Here is a 17,256-nt window from a genome sequence, read left to right as displayed (position 1 = left end):
GTACTTGTTATCAATAATAATATTATTATGATAGATTTCAATCATCAAAAATAATGCAATTTGGTTAGAAGTATTTAACCTATTAACCAGAAGTGTATGTGCCATAGAAAGGATTTCCAAGGGCAGATTTCCTGCTCTCCTCTAATAAATCCAACCAATATCGCACTCGTTGAGTCGGATATGTGCTGTTAACTCTCACGTGTTCGAAGTTATGTTTTGCATTGAAAAATTCATGATAGTCACAAATGCCTTCGGGCCGAGAATGCAAAACAGATGTGTAACATGATTCCAATGGGGGGAAATTGAGGGGTTTCCTATAAAGACAGAGATAGAGAGCCAACCTTACATCATTTCATTTTCGCAACTCACCCGTATTTGGCAAAGATTACCAAATAGTTGACAAACAATTGGGCTACCGCGGCCTCGGTAGAATTTCGATTAAAGTCATGAAAATAAATGGGACTGCGAAACACGTAAAGCAAATCATCGCCATGGACAACTCCATAGTTTCTGGTAATATGTTTTGCATACAGTGAGGCATAACTAAAACGACCCTTATAGTTGAAGCTGTACATATAGAAAGGGTGCTTATCGGTGTCCACATTTCGAAGATAATATCTGATAACGTTATAGAGGGGATGCTTGAAAGCTCTTTCGGTGATCAACTGGGATTATGCAATAGTTTAATTAAATATTTGATATGTTTAATACTCTTTACTTACATTTAAAAATCCTCTTAAAGATCCATCGTGCAATTCCTTAGTACCACCAAAATAATCATTCACAAGTTGGATCAATTTTTCATCTTTCTGGGTTGCATTAAATCGGTTAGGAAATTGAATTAACTCCAAAAGGTTATAATGGAATTCTGCATTAAAATTCTGAAGCACTGAAGAGTTTTCCATAATGTTAATTACGTACTCGGCTCCATCTTCGGGCACTGTTCCCAAGAGCCAAGGAAGTTTTGTGTAATTTACTGATCTGATCAACTCTTCCGGATCTTGGGTTAGAAAGGCGTTCGCTCCTGGAGGCTCTATCACTGGACGGTAATAACTATCGGGATCTCCAACCCAGCGCTTAACGCTGTCTTCAGCTTTAACTAGTTGAGCTGCATTCACTTTTCGCAGGGCCTTAGAAAGTTTCGTAGTACTTATATGGTCTACACTTTGTATATTACAGAAAACTGCAGTTTTTCGGGCTTTATCGAGAGGATTTCGGTCAATGGCATAGGGACTATTCGCCGTACCACTCATGGTAATCACTCTATGAAAGAGACCATTAGAGTTGGGATTCATTAAAGGCAAATGGGTAGCAATCGCGCCAGCACCATGACCAAATAATGTCACCTTGTTCTTATCTCCACCAAAATCGCCTATATTTTCCTGGACCCATTTCAATGCCATGTGCTGATCTTTGAGTCCAAAATTTCCGGGAATACTACTATCTCCAGTTGACAGAAATCCTAATAACGAAAGAAATGTTACATTTAAATGGTACAAGTTTATGTTAAATAAGATATGTACCTAAGGCTCCCAATCTATAAGACACTGTGACCAAGATTACCGACCGTGTGGCCATAATATACTCTGGTCCAGTATATAAATAATTAGACGACCCGCTATTAAAACCACCGCCATGAATATATACCATTACTGGCAAAATTTCCGCACGTCGCTGTAAAATGTAGTCATTATGTATTCATTTTCTAATGATATTATGAATGTCTTGTAGACTCACCGCTGGTCTGTAGATATTTAAATAAAGACAATCTTCTTCTCCGAATATTCGTTGTGATTGTTTATTTAAGAAATAATTTCTTTGAATGCAATCCGGCTTGGTCCTAGTACCATCAATTATAAACGGAAGCTTGACCATCTTAATGGGGTCCTAAATTAAGAGAAAATAAGACAATCGACATACATATATATGTATCTCATGGTATTTAGAAAGTAGAGGAATTGCTATATCTTTTAACAAAAAACTTACTCGAAATCTTAGTTCTCCTATAGGTGCCAAGGCATAGGGCATGCCCATAAATGCCTCAAATTCAGTATCGTAGTTATACATATGAAAACCCCTGATGCAAGTTGCTTTTGGCGGACACACAACCAAAAATTCAAAATTGTCAGCAGCTGACAAAGCCACCAGGCAGAGACAGAGATAAACCACCGGCAAATGTGGCTTAAACATGACTCGAAAAACCCAATTTAACGAATTAAACGTAACTAAGTTCGATACCAAAGGGCTTTCTCGTTTTATCCCTAAGACGCTAAGTTGCATAAGCCATATAATTTGCCATTCGTCACAATTTACATTTTTGTGGTGTGACGCCGCTAAAATCGTCGTGCCACAAAAATAGTAGATATATACTACCATAACAAATATTTATATGTACATACATACATATGTATATATATATTCTTTACTTATGTATAACAACTTAAATTGATTTTAAACTGGATAGCTAGCTATTTTTATACCATGCAACTAAAAGGTGAAGTGGTATATTTAAGTGGCCAAGAGGGTAACAGGCAGAAGGCAGCTTTTTCTATATGAAGTATGTTTGTATATATATTCTTGATCAGATTAACAGATGAAACGATCTAGCCCCTACATACATAGATCTCGGAGACTCTAAGAGATAGAGCACTGCACACTGTATAGGGTCTCAACAAATTTAAAAAAAGCTGATTATCTTAAAGGTCGTAACAACTAGAGACAAAAGTTAAACACGCCCCTTTACGCCCCAGAATAAATAAAACCGCAACAAATTTGATCAAAATTCGAAGAATTCCCAAGTAAAGGATATCCTTAAATAAACGTTTTTCAAAAGCCTACATTCAAAATTTCTTTAGCTCGTACGGTCTAGGATGAGGTTATACGTGAACTGGAGAAAGGAAAGAGAGGGAGTACCGGCGTTCAAGGACCTAGGCACGCACCAAAGACACATGCATTAGGAAAGAAAACGAGAGCAAACATCATGGAATTCTGCCACCATCAAGAAAGAGCCAAGCTGTCCTAAGGAATCAACTACGATTCCACAAAGACGGCGGATCTTTTTAGAGACACTTACGCAGAGACGATCGACTGGAACAGAAGTGAACCATTTAAATAGTGCTAGTGAAATAACAAGACTAATTGTTTGTCAGGACTCAAGCAGGTGAGTCGATGCGTTGATGTCCTTCAAGAATAAACTTCTTAGCTTTCACCTAAGAACAGCACGACATGTATTGTTAGCAGTGCATTTGTTGAACTTCCGTGTGTAAACAAAAATATTAGCTTATGGCATTCTTGGTACAATTTATTGCATTAGCAGTTTCTTGTTTATTCTAACAAATCTTGCCATATTTTAACTTTCGCGGTTGGAAAATCGGATTTTACTACCACTTCGAATCCATCATTAATATTGTCATTGTTCACAAATTCATGGTAATCACAGATTCCATGGGGCCTTGAGTCTAAAACGTCTGTGCCACAAAAGCCGATCGGTGGAACATCGACTAAATAACTGTAAGAATAAGAGGCATGAAGGAAAATACTAATTTGCATTCTCAACATTATAAAAACATACCCAAATGTTGCAAAATCCACGAAATAATTCACAAATTTTTCCATAACCCTAGCCTCTACGGAACTCTTTTGAAAATCCATAAATGTGGTAGGATTACGGAACAAATATATCAGATCGTCACCATGAACAACTCCATATTTTCCAGTCACATTTGCTCTAGTAAAACGCGATGCATAACTAAAGGGTCCTTTATAGTTAAAGCTGTACATGTAATGACGAAACTTGCCTCCTGGAATTTGCAAATATTCATAGATGGCCTGATAGAGAGGATGCCTAAAAGCTCTGTCGGTGATTGTCTATTAAAGGACACTGAAATAAAACCATATACATAAATATGTGTAAGTCTGTTTACACTTACGTCCAAAAACCCCGCCTCAGTTTGGTTTTTTAGAAGATAAGTACCGTTAAAGTATTGAGATACGACTATTTCTGTTTTGTCCTTTGCCTGTCTCTTAGTAAACCGACTGGGCCATTCCAATAACTCTTGGAATAAATATTGAAATCGCTCATTGAACTTTAGACGTAATATAGGATTTTCTATAATATTGATAGCACGTACAGCTCCTTCTTGGGGAACGGTTCCTAGAAGCCAAGGTCGTTTCTGAAAGTTTTTCCGTTTCATCAACTTTTCTGGATCAGCTGGTATGACCGCGTCTGGTGATCGAGGTTCTACCACCGGTCGATAAACGGTTAGGGGTTGTCCATCCCAATGTTTAAGGCCATCACCGGCATTGATTAATGTTGTTGCGTTAACATTTCTCAAAGCCTCAGTAAGCTTGGCCGTACTTAAAGTGTCTGCATTTGGGATTGCGCAAAGTTTCGCAGTTTCGCGAGCTTGTTCCAGAGGATTTGTGGTAATGGCAAAGGGAACATTGGCCGTTCCACTCATGCTAATCACTCTATGAAATAGATTCTTAGAATACGGATTTATTAAATGCATATGGGTGGCAACGGCCCCCGCACCATGGCCAAAGATGGTAACCTTTTTGTTATTGCCATCGAAAGAAACTATATTACGACGAACCCATTTAAACACCAAATTCTGATCCTTAAGTCCAAAATTACCAGGCATGTTGTCATCTCCCGTGGACATAAAACCTAAAAACCAAAGTGGAGGAGGTAGATTTAAAAAAAAAAATGGTTAGTTAATTATCATACCCAAAGCTCCCAATCGATAAGACATAGTGACTAAGATTACTGATTGTGAGTCCATAATATACTCCGGGCCCGTTTTTAAAGGACCAGCTGACCCGCTGAAAAAACCTCCTCCATGTATATAGATCATTACGGGTAAGCGACGAAAACGAACCTGTGAAATGGGGGCACATTAAACGTCTGTCGACATTTAGAAAATCTTTTGGCCTCACCTTTGGTCTGTAGATGTTTAAATAAAGACAATCTTCTTCTCCGAATACTGTTGGATTATGTGAGAGATAATTTTTTTGGATGCAATCCGATTTGAACTTAGTAGCGTCATAGGTGTTAAACCATCTTGCCTTTATTTTTGGGCTCTAAAATGGAATCCAAAAACTACAATCAGACACTGCCATTTCGGTTAAAGAAGTTCTTCAACCATATTCACAATACTGACCCGAAATCTTCGTGGCCCTACAGGTGGCTCGGCATAGGGTATGCCCAAAAATGCCTCAAATGGTCCCTTTTGATAGCCATTCATTGTAGTGCCCTTGAGGCAACCGACTTTTGGCGGACACACAATCAATTTCTCATCCTCAGTAGCTGAAACGCTAAACGCCAAGTGGAGACAGAGGGAAAGTACGGTCAAATGTGTCCTAAACATGACCTGACGGGTTTTGGGCTTGCCGGTGAAGAGCTATCGCCTTTTATCCCTAAGATGATATGATGTTAATTAAGCCAGAAAATTTGTAATTCGTCACAAAATTATACAATAGTATATATAGTATATTAGTCAGTAAATCGAATTTGAACGTTTTCCCCATATCACAGGATATTGCAAAATAGATCAGATGTTTGTAACGCAGAAAAGAAGACGTTACGCGACTCCATACTGTATATGTAATATTTTAGATTATCATGATTACCCGTGTCCGTTTTTATTGGTGGATCGTTTCTCCGTAATAGCTTGTAGGGTTACCTTTGGTTTTTTAGCTGTTTGTTACCGAAGGCAGACCAAGTTTAAAGAGTTTTTTGATTGGTCTTCTTTAATATATCACGTTTTGGGAATCTGTCCAAAAGTCTTATAAATAATGAACAAAACAAAAAAAAATCATTCTTGTTTCTCACATTTTAGATAGTTGTTAAGAAGGTTTAACCAAGTGACGTACCAAAACTCATGTAATAGCCAAGATGAGTCGATGGTTGAATGTTTTTATACCCTTGCAGAGGGTATTATAAAATTGGTCAGATGTTTGTAACGCACAGAAGGAGATGTTTCCGACCCCATAAAGTATATGTATATATTCTTGATCAGCATGAGAAGCTGGGTTGATATAGCCATGTCCGTCTGTGCGTATGCGTTTTACTCAGCCATCTTAAGAGCTATTGGAATGAAACTGGGATTTGAGCTACTTTTAACCCGAGAAAAATAAAGTATGAAAATTGTCAGGATCGGACCACTATATCATATAGCTCCAGAAGAACCTTACTTTTAGGGTTATCAATATCCTCCAATTTTAAAAATTTTATCTTCGGTGATTTTCGATATATTAGTATTGCATTAAGTGTTGCGTAAAGTGTTATTTGCGAACTACCTGGTTTGGTATTATATAGTATTTTTGCGGTATTTCGAACAAGTGTATACCAAGTGTATTTTCGGCTTGGTCACATTAAAAAATAAGAATAAGAATAAGAAAGAATAATTGCACGTTTTCCAATTGATATTTAATAAGAAAGAAAAACTTTTAAATTTCATATTAATTTGTACGTTTGAAAAGTGTGTGCACTTTCTATAAATTCCGCGCTTCAGAGTGAAGTCAGTGCTCCTTTTTGACGACCAAGTTTTGGACATCATCGCCAATTAATTTTTTGCGTTTGTACTAGTATTTTTTAAGACTTCTCTCTTTCTAACTATTAATCATATTACATATCTAAATCATATTATCTTACTTTCAGCCTTTTTTACATATCTACATATATTGTCTTACTTTCAGAATCACTAATTACTTTCGTAATATACATATGTACCATAATTGTAAGGTTGTAAGCTTGTCGAGAAAATCTGCTGAGCATCGACGACGGGAAGCTGCAAATCGGACTCTTACTTACCGCCAAAAAAATGGCAAATAGGTTCGCAAGATAACCACTCAACGCATGGCAAATATTCGGCAAAATGATTTGGAAACATGGGAACGATATCGTAGGCAAGATGCATGGGCACGGGCTGGCCGACGAGCCGATAGAGATTACAGGCTGCAGGAGCAGGCCTGAAACACACGGACCCGAAGTATTACGCGACAAGATCCTGATTATCGTTCGATGGAGTGTATTGTTCGGAGACATGATGTCGAGTTCAGGCAGCAAGAGCGTGAACGGGACGCAGAAGCCCTCTTCGTCGCTCGCCAAGATCCTGATTATCGTTCGATGGAGCAGGAGGCCAACAATGCAGAACATGCTGTTCGCAGAGACAACCAGGATTACAGAGAAGGCGAGCGGAACAGTTATGCAAATAACCGTCGAACTTCAAGACGGAATTCAAATACAAGAAGGCGGGAACAGAATTTAAATTCATCCCAAAGAAGAGTGACTTGAAGTCAAGCCCAAATTCTCGAGCGACAGATCCAGGATATGAATGAGGCACGAGTTATTGATTTTCGGCAAGACTCTCAGAATCGAGAAGCGGAGTCTCAGATACAATCGCAACGAAGGAGGGACGCCAGAGCTAGACTGTCGCCTGAGGAGTTGCAGGAACACAGAGACTTGCAAGTGTAAAGAGTTTCAACAAAATATTCAATATTCTCTTAAGTTTCCCCGATAAGACATCTCGAAAGCCTTCTATTTGTCAAAAAATTTATTTTGCTCTACTTGCCACATATTATCTTCCAAACTTATGCCTTTTAGAAGGTTTTGCATTCGCTGAAACTCCCGAGTGCATGCAAGATAGACCATGCCTAGAAGAAAGACTTATTTCAAACGTAATCTCATTTATGCGAATTATTTCCCTAGGCTATGAAAGACAATGCGCAGTAAGAGGAGCAGTTGTTAATGTACCTATTTCCGTGAATGATACAGTAACAACTCTGCCCCGCACCTTTAATAATACCCATGTGGTGCACATACTCAGAAAACGGAAGCTTGAGTACAGATATACATAGCTTCATGACTGAGACTATTCGACCAGAAAAAGTTATGGATGCATTAACATGACGATACAGGAAGATGCTGAAGAGTTGTTATTTCCATCCATTTCATGCGGACAAAAAGAAGAAAAAAAGTTTACCATATCAAATACATATGTATGTGAATAAATGTCCAATTATACTAGCAGTTTACATGGTCATATTTTCATTATTTTCGCTGCAAATCTATAAGTGTTATTAATTTTTAGAAAGATCGTTCAATTTGTTCTTCAAAAATTATTTAAATTTTATTTTTGTAAAAATACATGCAAAAATACATCCTTCAAATGGACTTTTGGCAGTTGGCTTCGTTCGTCTCTCTTGTAATTTTAACATCATAAAATGAAGTAATTTATGTAGAAGTAAATTGAAGAAAAACTTTAGAGAAATTTGATTTAGAAGATTTTTTGCTTGGTTATTACAAAAGTTGGGAGAGAAACAAAGAAAGACAGAGAGAGAGGACAAGACTAGTGCCAGCAAATTTCAGAAGAACAATGGCATAGTAAGATGCTCAACATCATTCATGAGACTTAGAGTCTGTTAAGACGTAGAAAAATAAATGAAATGTCAATTGGTTCCTCATCTCTGTCATTAAGAAATTCTTGGAAAAAGGATTAAACTGTGCTTGAATTCGTAAACTTATGTTGGTAAGAAGTGCATCCATACGACGAAGCGTCTGGAGAACGAGGACGGCCACCAAAGTCATTTGATCATCTATCAGAGAAATCTAGATAAAGGAAGCATAAGGAATTAGTTCAAGAATATGGACTCGAGTATATACACAACGCATATGTCCAGAGACTGCGGTCTGAAGGAAGGTTCGAAGAAGCTTCTGTTGTGGAAATGATGCAAAAGAGCAGTAAAAAAAAAAAAAAAAAACATAAAGGAAAAATTGTTGCGTAAAGTTTGCAATTCAACCTGTTTTCTGCCGTATGAAGCTTAAAGTTTGTTTGCTGATTTAGATCACAAAGAAGCACAATACGGTTAAGTCTTAGTATTAAGATATTTAATATACTCCATCTGTTATCGTATTGACAGACGCAAAAAACCATGTTATCCTCAACCCTCCAGCATTGAAGTGACAGATACTGGTGTTAAAGTTAAGAGTTACTGGATCCAGTGCAAGAGTTACTAAATCATACTACAAATTTTGGTTTCGGATGCAAACTTGTTTATTGCGTCTTTAGTTCCAAGAAATCTAACAGATATTGAAGCAGAAGACGGTCTGTGGCGAAATTCAGATTTATCTTCAATTCGATAATGCCAAACCGAGTTAATACAAATACAATATGGCTTGTCTACATTGCATGCATTGATTAAATTTTGCATGGAGTAAATTTTGCTTACAAAAAAAAAAAAGGAAGACAAGAAAAAACTTGTGCAAAAGTTTATTTCGAAGCCGGATCGGATTAAACCGACATGGCTATAACGACTCAGCTTCTTATGCTGATCAAGAATATTTATACTTTATGGGGTCGAAAACACCTCCTTCTGTGCGTTACAAACATCTGACCAATTTTATAATACCTTCCGCAAGAGTAAAAATATTGGGCAAGAAGTAAACATGCAACGGATGCATTGTTAGCAGTAAAAAAAAAACATTTAGTTTTAGGATGTAAAGGATATCATGTTGCCATATCAAAAAGTGTGATCTTTCCTGTTTAAGCAAAAATATTAGCTCATGGCATTCTTGGTACACTTTATTGGACTTTCTGTAATGTTTGTGCATCGATATTCTCAGGTTTAGTCTAATAACTCTTGCCATAATTTAACTCTCTCAGTTTGAAAATCGGATTTGACTACCACTTCGAATCCATCACGATGGTAGTGATTCTTCACAAATTCATGGTAATCACAGATTCCATGGGGCCTTGAGTCTAAAACGTTTGTTCCGCAAAAGCCGATCGGTGGTACATCGACTAAATAACTGTAAGAATAAAAGGCATGAAGTGAAATACTAATTTGCATTCTCAACATTTTAAAAACTTACCCAAATTTTGCAAAATCCACGAAATATTTCACAAATTTCTGGATAACCTTAGCATCTACAGAACTCTTACGAAAATCGGGAAATAAATAACGACTACGGAACAAATATATCAAATCATCACCATGAATAACTCCATATTTCCCAGTCACGTTTGCTCTAGTAAAACGCGATGCATAACTATAGGGTCCTTTATAGTTAAAGCTGTACATGTAATGAGGAAACTTGCCTCCTGGAATTTGCAAATATTCATAGATGGCTTCATAGAGAGGATGCTTAAAAGCTCTGTCGGTGATTGTCTAGTAGAGAAGGACACTGGAATAAAACCATTTATATATTTATGTAAGCCTGTTTACACTTACGTCTATAAGCCCCTCAGCAGTTTCATTCTTTAAAGAAAATATACCGTCAAAGTATTGTGATATAATTATTTCGGTTTTTTCCCTTGCGTGCCTTGGAGTAAACCGATTGGGCCACTCTATCAACTCTTCCAATAATTCTTCAAATCGGAGATTGAACTGTCGACGTAATTTTGCGTTTTCTAATATTTTAATAGCATTCACAACTCCTTCTTGGGGAACGGTTCCTAGAAGCCAAGGTCGTTTCTGAAAGTATATGCTTTTCATCAACTTTTCTGGAGCGGCTGGTATGATCGCGTCTATTGATGGAGGTTCTACCACCGGCCGATAAATGACTGGGAGTTGCGATCCGGCATTAATTAATGTTTTTGCGTTAACATTTCTCAAAGCCTCAGTAAGCTTGGCCGTACTTAAAGTGTCTGCATTTGGGATTGCGCAAAGTTTCGCAGTTTCGCGAGCTTGTTCCAGAGGATTTGTGGTAATGGCAAAGGGAACATTAGCCGTTCCACTCATGCTAATCACTCTATGAAAGAGATTCTTAGAGTAGGGATTAATTAAGTGCATATGGGTGGCAACGGCCCCAGCACCATGGCCAAAGATGGTAACCTTTTTGTTATTGCCATCGAAAGAAACTATATTACGACGAACCCATTTAAATACCAAACTCTGATCTTTGAGTCCAAAATTACCAGGCATATTGTCATCTCCAGTGGACATAAAACCTTAAAGGGAAAAGAGTTTACATTCAAGATCAAATCAAAATAAAAACGTTTGCTAATTATCATACCTAAAGCTCCCAATCGATAACACATTGTGACCAAGATTACCGATTGTGAGTCCATAATATATTCTGGTCCAGTAACTTTAGGATTGGCTGAACCGCTAAAGAAACCCCAGCCTTGTATATAGATCATTACGGGTAAAAGACCCACACGAACCTGTAATATGTGGGCTCATTCGAAGTCTGCTAACAGTTAGGAAGTCTTTTGGGCTCACCTTTGGTCTGTAGATGTTTAAATAAAGACAATTCTCGTTTCCGAATACTGTTGGATTAGGTGAGAAATAATTTTTTTGGATGCAATCTGATTTGAACTTAGTAGCGTCATAGGTGTTAAACCATCTTGCCTTTATTTTGGGGCTCTAAAATTAAAGCCAAAAGAAAGAAACTACAATCAGAAAATGCTAAGGCCATAAGCTTGGACTTAAATATAATTTCTCCTCGATCCTTTTATTTCGGGAAAAGCAGTCCTTTAACCATTTTCATAATACTCACCTGAAATCTTAGTGCCCCTATAGGTGGCTCGGCATAGGGTATGCCCAAAAATGCCTCAAATGGTCCCTTTTGATAGCCATTCATTGTGGTGCCCTTGAGGCAACCGACTTTTGGCGGACACACAATCAATTTCTCATCCTCAGTAGCTGAAACGCTAAACGCCAAGTGGAGACAGAGGGAAAGTACGGTTAAATGTGTCCTAAACATGACCTGAAAACACAATTCAAATTTTGGTCGAAACTAGATAGGACAACTTCGAGTATTGGGCTGGCCGATGAAGGGCTATCGCCTTTTATCCCTAAGATGCTATGATGTTAATTAGCCAGAAAATTTGTCATTCGTCACAAAATTATACAATAGTAACAAAACAAATTAAATTAATTATTAAATTTTTATGTAATGTTATAAGTCAGTAAATTGAATTTGAACGTTATTCCCCTAGAACAGGATATTGCAAAATAGATCAGATGTTTGCAACGCAGAAAAGAAGAAGTTGCCGACTCTTACATTATAATATTTTGGTGGTGTTTAAGGTATTTATGACTCGTGTAGGATGAAGTCTGAAACTCATTCGCATCTGACCGTTACGTCATTTAGTGACATACGAAAAATACATGAAGGTGTTGGAGAATTCTCATGAAATTTACTAATTTTATAGTTTTTAATGTACAACATAATTTTCCCAATTTTAAAAAAGATCGGATATATGGAATACAAAATATGATATGCTCAAACAACATAGCTTGAGTTCACCAGAGCAGCTGCACACAGACGCAACGCCAGACAAAACTGCGACTATAAAAGCTTCGGCAAGGGTATAAAAGCTTCGGCATAGACGAAGTTAGCTTTTTATATATTTTTTTGTAAACCTTGAGTGTTTTGCTTCCTAGTTGTTGTATAAAGCGAATCTAAATTATGAAAATGGCAGGTACTTTTCAAGTTAATGGAACAAATTAGTTCTAAGGAAAGACATTCCATGAATTTGATAAATACTTTTCAAGTTTTCATTAGGAAATATAGTCAGGATATCTCAATTATTACACCCATTTATCTTATTAATCTTATGACTTAAAATCCGAACTTAATTTTTTTCAAAAACAAAAATATACGCATTCCCATAATTAGTTGTAGCCAATTTTCATCAAATTGCTAAATTGTGTGGATTTAAAGTAGCTGGAAGTTATATGTAACTGGTTGGCTCAAGTTCAAGACTTCTTGCTCAAAACTGAATATTTTAAAGGTGAAAGGAAAGCAGGAAGGTCTGTCAGTTTCTGTACAAAATGCAATCAAAAGTAAAGAGGCCTCTCTGGCAATCTCTATGCAAATACTTTTCTACTTTGTTGCTCTGGCTTACAACTTATTGTAAATTGGAATTAATTCTCTTTTACTTTATGGGGTCGGAAAAGCTTCCTTCTGCCTGTAACATACATTTTGGTGACTTTCATCCTATGGGTGCATGCTATAACAAGGGTATACAAACTTTGACGCGGTTGAAGTTAGCCCCGGCTTTTTGGTTTCTAGCTAAATGATCAAGACTGTCTACAGACGCTGATGACAGGTATCATTCTTTAGAAACATTTATCAGACACATAAGGCAAAGATTCTAATCATCCTCCGGAATAACACTTTACACTTTATTTGACCTGCTGTAAAGTTTGTGCATCGATATTCTCAGGTTTAGTCTAATAACTCTTGCCATATTTTAACTTTCGCGGTTGGAAAATCGGATTTTACTACCACTTCGAATCCATCATTAATCTTGTCATTGTTCACGAATTCGTGGTAATCACAGATTCCATGGGGCCTTGAGTCTAAAACGTTTGTCCCGCAAAAGCCGATCGGTGGAACATCGACTAAATAACTGCAAGAATAAAAGGCATGAAGTGAAATACTAATTTGCATTCTCAACTTTATACAAACTTACCCAAATGTTGCAAAATCCACGAAATATTTCACAAACTTCTGGATAACCTTAGCCTCTACGGAATCCTTATGAAAATCGGGAAATAAATAAGGACTACGGAACAAATATATCAAATCATCACAATGAACAACTCCATATTTTCCAGTCACATTTCCTCTAGTAAAGTACTTGGCATAACTATAGGGTCCTTTATAGTTAAAGCTGTACATGTAATGAGGATATTTGCCTCCTGGAATTTGCAAATATTCAAAGATGGCTTCATAAAGAGGATGCTTAAAATCTCTGTCACTGATTGTCTAACAAAAAAAGATACTGGAACGATATCGTATAAATATGAGTCTGTTTACACTTACGTCAATGAAACCCGCCTTAGTTCGCTTCTCTAAACAAAAAATACCGTCAAAGTATTCTTCTACCACTATTTCTGTTTTGTCCTTTGCCTGTCTCTTAGTAAACCGATTGGGCCACTCTATCAACTCTTCCAATAAAAAATCAAATCGAAGATTAAACCGTTGACGCGATGTGGGATTTTCTAAAATTTTAGTAGCAAGTGCAGCTCCTTCTTGGGGGACGGTTCCTAAAAGCCAAGGACGTTTCTGAAAATATATGCTTTTCATCAACTTTTCTGGAGCGGCTGGTATGATCGCGTCTAGTGATGGAGGTTCTACCACCGGCCGATAATAAGCTAGGGGTTGTCCATCCCAATGTTTAAGGCCATCACCGGCATTGATTAATGTTGTTGCGTTAACATTTCTCAAAGCCTCAGTAAGCTTGGCCGTACTTAAAGTGTCTGCATTTGGAATTGCGCAAAGTTTCGCAGTTTCGCGAGCTAGTTCCAGAGGATTTGTGGTAATGGCAAAGGGAACATTAGCCGTTCCACTCATGCTAATCACTCTATGAAAGAGATTCTTAGAGTAGGGATTAATTAAGTGCATATGGGTGGCAACGGCCCCAGCACTCTGTCCAAAGATGGTAACCTTTGCGTTATCGCCATCGAAAGTAACTATGTTACGACGAACCCATTTAAATACCAAACTCTGATCTTTGAGTCCAAAATTACCAGGCATATTGTAATCTCCAGTCGACATAAACCCTAGGAAGGAAAGAAGAGGAGTTAGATTTAAAAGTATTTATAAAGGGTTTGTTAATTATCATACCCAAAGCTCCCAGTCTATAAGACATTGTGACCAAGATTACCGACTCTGTGTCCATAATATATTCTGGTCCAGTAACTTTAGGATGAGCTGACCCGCTAAAGAAACCCCAGCCTTGTATATAGATCATTACGGGTAAAAGGCGCAAACGAACCTGTAATATGGGGGCTCATTCGAAGTCTGCTGACATTTAGGAAGTCTCTTGGTCTCACCTTTGGTCTGTATATGTTTAAATAAAGACAATTCTCGTTTCCGAATACTGTTGGATTATGTGAGAGATAATTTTTTTGGATGCAATCTGATTTGAACTTAGTAGCGTCATAGGTGTTAAACCATCTTGCCTTTATTTTGGGGCTCTAAAATGAAAACCAAAAACTACAATCAGACACTGCCATTTCGGTTAAAGCAGTCCTTCAACCATTTTCATAATACTCACCTGAAATCTTAGTGCTCCTATGGGTGGCTCGGCATAGGGTATGCCCATGAATGCCTCAAATGGTCCCTTTTGATAGCCATCCATGGTAGTTCCCCTAATGCAACCGACTGTTGGCGGACACACAATTAAGTCCCGATCGTCAGTCGCTGCAATAAACGAGAAGTAGATATAGAGGAAAAGTGCGGTCAAATGTGTCTTAGACATGGCTTGAAAAAACAACTAAAATTTTGGTCGAATCTAGGTAGGACAACTTCAAGTATTGGGCTGGCCCATGAAGGGCTATCGCCTTTTATGCCAAAGATGCTATGCTGTGAGGCTGTTATCCAGAAAATTTGTCATTCGTCACAAAATTAACAAACCAAATTAAAATAATTATTACATTATTATGTAATGTTATTGATCACAAATTTAAGTTATTTTTTCTCCTAGCACAGGGTATTTGAAAATAGATCAGATGTTTGTAACGCAGAAAAAAGGCTTTGTTGATGAATGGGTAATCATGATTCGTATTTATTGATGAATCGTTTCACCGTATTTTAATATCTATCGGGATGAACTTATATACCATATCATGATAAAGGGGCGACCTATATAATTGTTAATGTTCATCTTACCCATAAATTTTAACCAAATCAGGTACCTAAACTCATGTAATAACCAATAAAATGGTTTTCTCATTATAAACCTTCGGTGTTTTGCTTCCAAGTTGTTGTATAAAGCCAATCTTAATATGGAAATTGTAGATATTTTTAGTTATGTGGAACAAATTAGTTCTATGTATAAATTCTTTATGTCATGTAATAAATAATTTGTTGCAGTTTTCATTACGAAATATAGTCAGGATATCTCATTATGCATAATAGAATCCGAATCGGGAAGACGAATTTGACTATTTGTGTTGAAACAAACTGACCCGTCCTAATGTATAAGCTAAAGATTGACTTAATCGGTCCTTGATTTAATTCCCTGAAATTCTAATTTTCATGCTTTCAAACTTATGACTAATTCGTAACAGATTACGTCCCAGAGAGCCTCTAGGATATTTATTATTATCCCTTGTTTGTGTATTGAATGCCAGACCGAATTCGTTAGCTTCGGTCTGTTTCTTGGCGGGCTCGCACTACAAAAGATGCACAACGTGACACCTGATGAGGAGACTGTATTTTTTCAAGCTTATCTCTTATAATGTTATTCTTTGTGCCTAACTCTAGGAATATTCATAGTTGTCTGATCAAGTATTTCAGTATGTACATATATTTTTTCGTTAAAGGATTGTAAAGATCTGTGGACCGTGTTAAACATACTCTTTCATAACTACCATTACTTTTTGAATAACTGCCAACTTATAGGTATAAATAGCAAGCAATTAGTTTTTAACTTTTTAATGTGACATAAAATTACCATTTTAGTATGAAATTGGGATTTTATTTATCTTGTTTCAATATCTTCAAGCTCCAGCATTTCTTGAACTTCCGTGTTAAAAAAAGGTTAGCTCTTTCGGTACAATTTATTGGACTTGCTGTAATGTTTGTGCATCGATATTCTCAGGTTTAGTCTAATAACTCTTGCCATAATTTAACTCTCTCAGTTTGAAAATCGGATTTGACTACCACTTCGAATCCATCACGATGGTAGTGATTCTTCACAAATTCATGGTAATCACAGATTCCATGGGGTCTTGAGTCTAAAACGTTTGTCCCGCAAGAGCCGATCGGTGGAACATCGACTAAATAACTGCAAGAATAAAAGGCATGAAGTGAAATACTAATTTGCATTCTCAACATTATAAAAACTTACCCAAATGTTGCAAAATCTACGAAATATTTCACAAATTTCTCGATAACCTTAGCCTCTACGGAATCCTTATGAAAATCGGGAAATAAATAAGGACTACGGAACAAATATATCAAATCATCACAATGAACAACTCCATATTTTCCAGTCACATTTCCTCTAGTAAAGTACTTGGCATAACTATAGGGTCCTTTATAGTTAAAAGCTGTACATGTAATGAGGATACTTGCCTCCTGGAATCTGCAAATATTCAAAGATGGCTTCATACAGAGAATGCTTTAAAGCTCTGTCACTGATTGTCTAATAAAAAAAGATTCTGGAACGATATCGTACAAATATTAATCTGTTTACACTTACGTCAATAAAACCCGCCTTAGTTCGCTTGTCTAAACAAAAAATACCGTCTTCTATGACGCAATTTTGGGTTTTCTAATGTAATAATAGC

General features: G+C 37.0%; 2 protein-coding genes and 1 long non-coding RNA gene across 3 annotated transcripts; all 3 read right to left on the bottom strand.

Moving 5' to 3' along the window:
* Window positions 1–17: 17 nt before the first annotated feature.
* On the bottom strand, window positions 18–5,366 carry LOC137575699 (juvenile hormone esterase-like). Its single transcript, XM_068288333.1, has 10 exons — window positions 5,163–5,366; window positions 4,939–5,082; window positions 4,730–4,880; window positions 4,131–4,669; window positions 1,987–2,181; window positions 1,738–1,887; window positions 1,524–1,674; window positions 723–1,462; window positions 370–665; window positions 18–314 (listed from the first exon to the last, which is right to left on the bottom strand). The coding sequence occupies exons 1-10, from the start codon at window positions 5,244–5,246 to the stop codon at window positions 83–85; spliced, it is 2,682 nt and encodes an 893-aa protein (XP_068144434.1). The 5' UTR covers window positions 5,247–5,366; the 3' UTR covers window positions 18–82.
* A 4,171-nt stretch (window positions 5,367–9,537) lies between these two features.
* On the bottom strand, window positions 9,538–10,057 carry LOC137576448 (uncharacterized). The gene is made up of 2 exons (XR_011032293.1): window positions 9,875–10,057; window positions 9,538–9,811 (listed from the first exon to the last, which is right to left on the bottom strand). It is a non-coding gene; the product is annotated as an uncharacterized lncRNA (long non-coding RNA).
* Window positions 10,058–10,068: 11 nt separating this feature from the next.
* Window positions 10,069–15,291, bottom strand: LOC137575698 (esterase-5B-like; the record flags this gene model as incomplete). The annotated part of the gene is made up of 11 exons (XM_068288332.1): window positions 15,018–15,291; window positions 14,794–14,937; window positions 14,585–14,735; window positions 13,781–14,520; window positions 13,428–13,723; window positions 13,241–13,364; window positions 11,504–11,713; window positions 11,227–11,370; window positions 11,018–11,168; window positions 10,234–10,952; window positions 10,069–10,170 (listed from the first exon to the last, which is right to left on the bottom strand). Coding segments are annotated over exons 1-11 (2,985 nt in total), but the record flags the coding sequence as incomplete, so codon positions are not given.
* Window positions 15,292–17,256: the final 1,965 nt, after the last annotated feature.

Source organism: Drosophila tropicalis, unplaced genomic scaffold, assembly GCF_018151085.1.
Source record: "Drosophila tropicalis isolate 14030-0801.00 unplaced genomic scaffold, ASM1815108v1 contig_593, whole genome shotgun sequence".
Taxonomy (NCBI): domain Eukaryota; kingdom Metazoa; phylum Arthropoda; class Insecta; order Diptera; family Drosophilidae; genus Drosophila; species Drosophila tropicalis.
Note: the sequence above shows the minus strand (reverse complement) of the source record. Positions and strands in the feature narration are given on the sequence as shown.

Bases quoted from the DNA above. Each gene is read 5' to 3' on its own strand.
- LOC137575699 (XM_068288333.1), bottom strand. From the start codon at position 5,246: ATGAATGGCTATCAAAAGGGACCATTTGAGGCATTTTTGGGCATACCC. The intron at 1,463-1,523 runs GTACATATCTTA...TTTCGTTATTAG, and splicing joins TTATAGATTGGGAGCCTTAG to GATTTCTGTCAACTGGAGAT. The intron at 666-722 runs GTAAGTAAAGAG...GCATAATCCCAG, and splicing joins CTTTAAGAGGATTTTTAAAT to TTGATCACCGAAAGAGCTTT.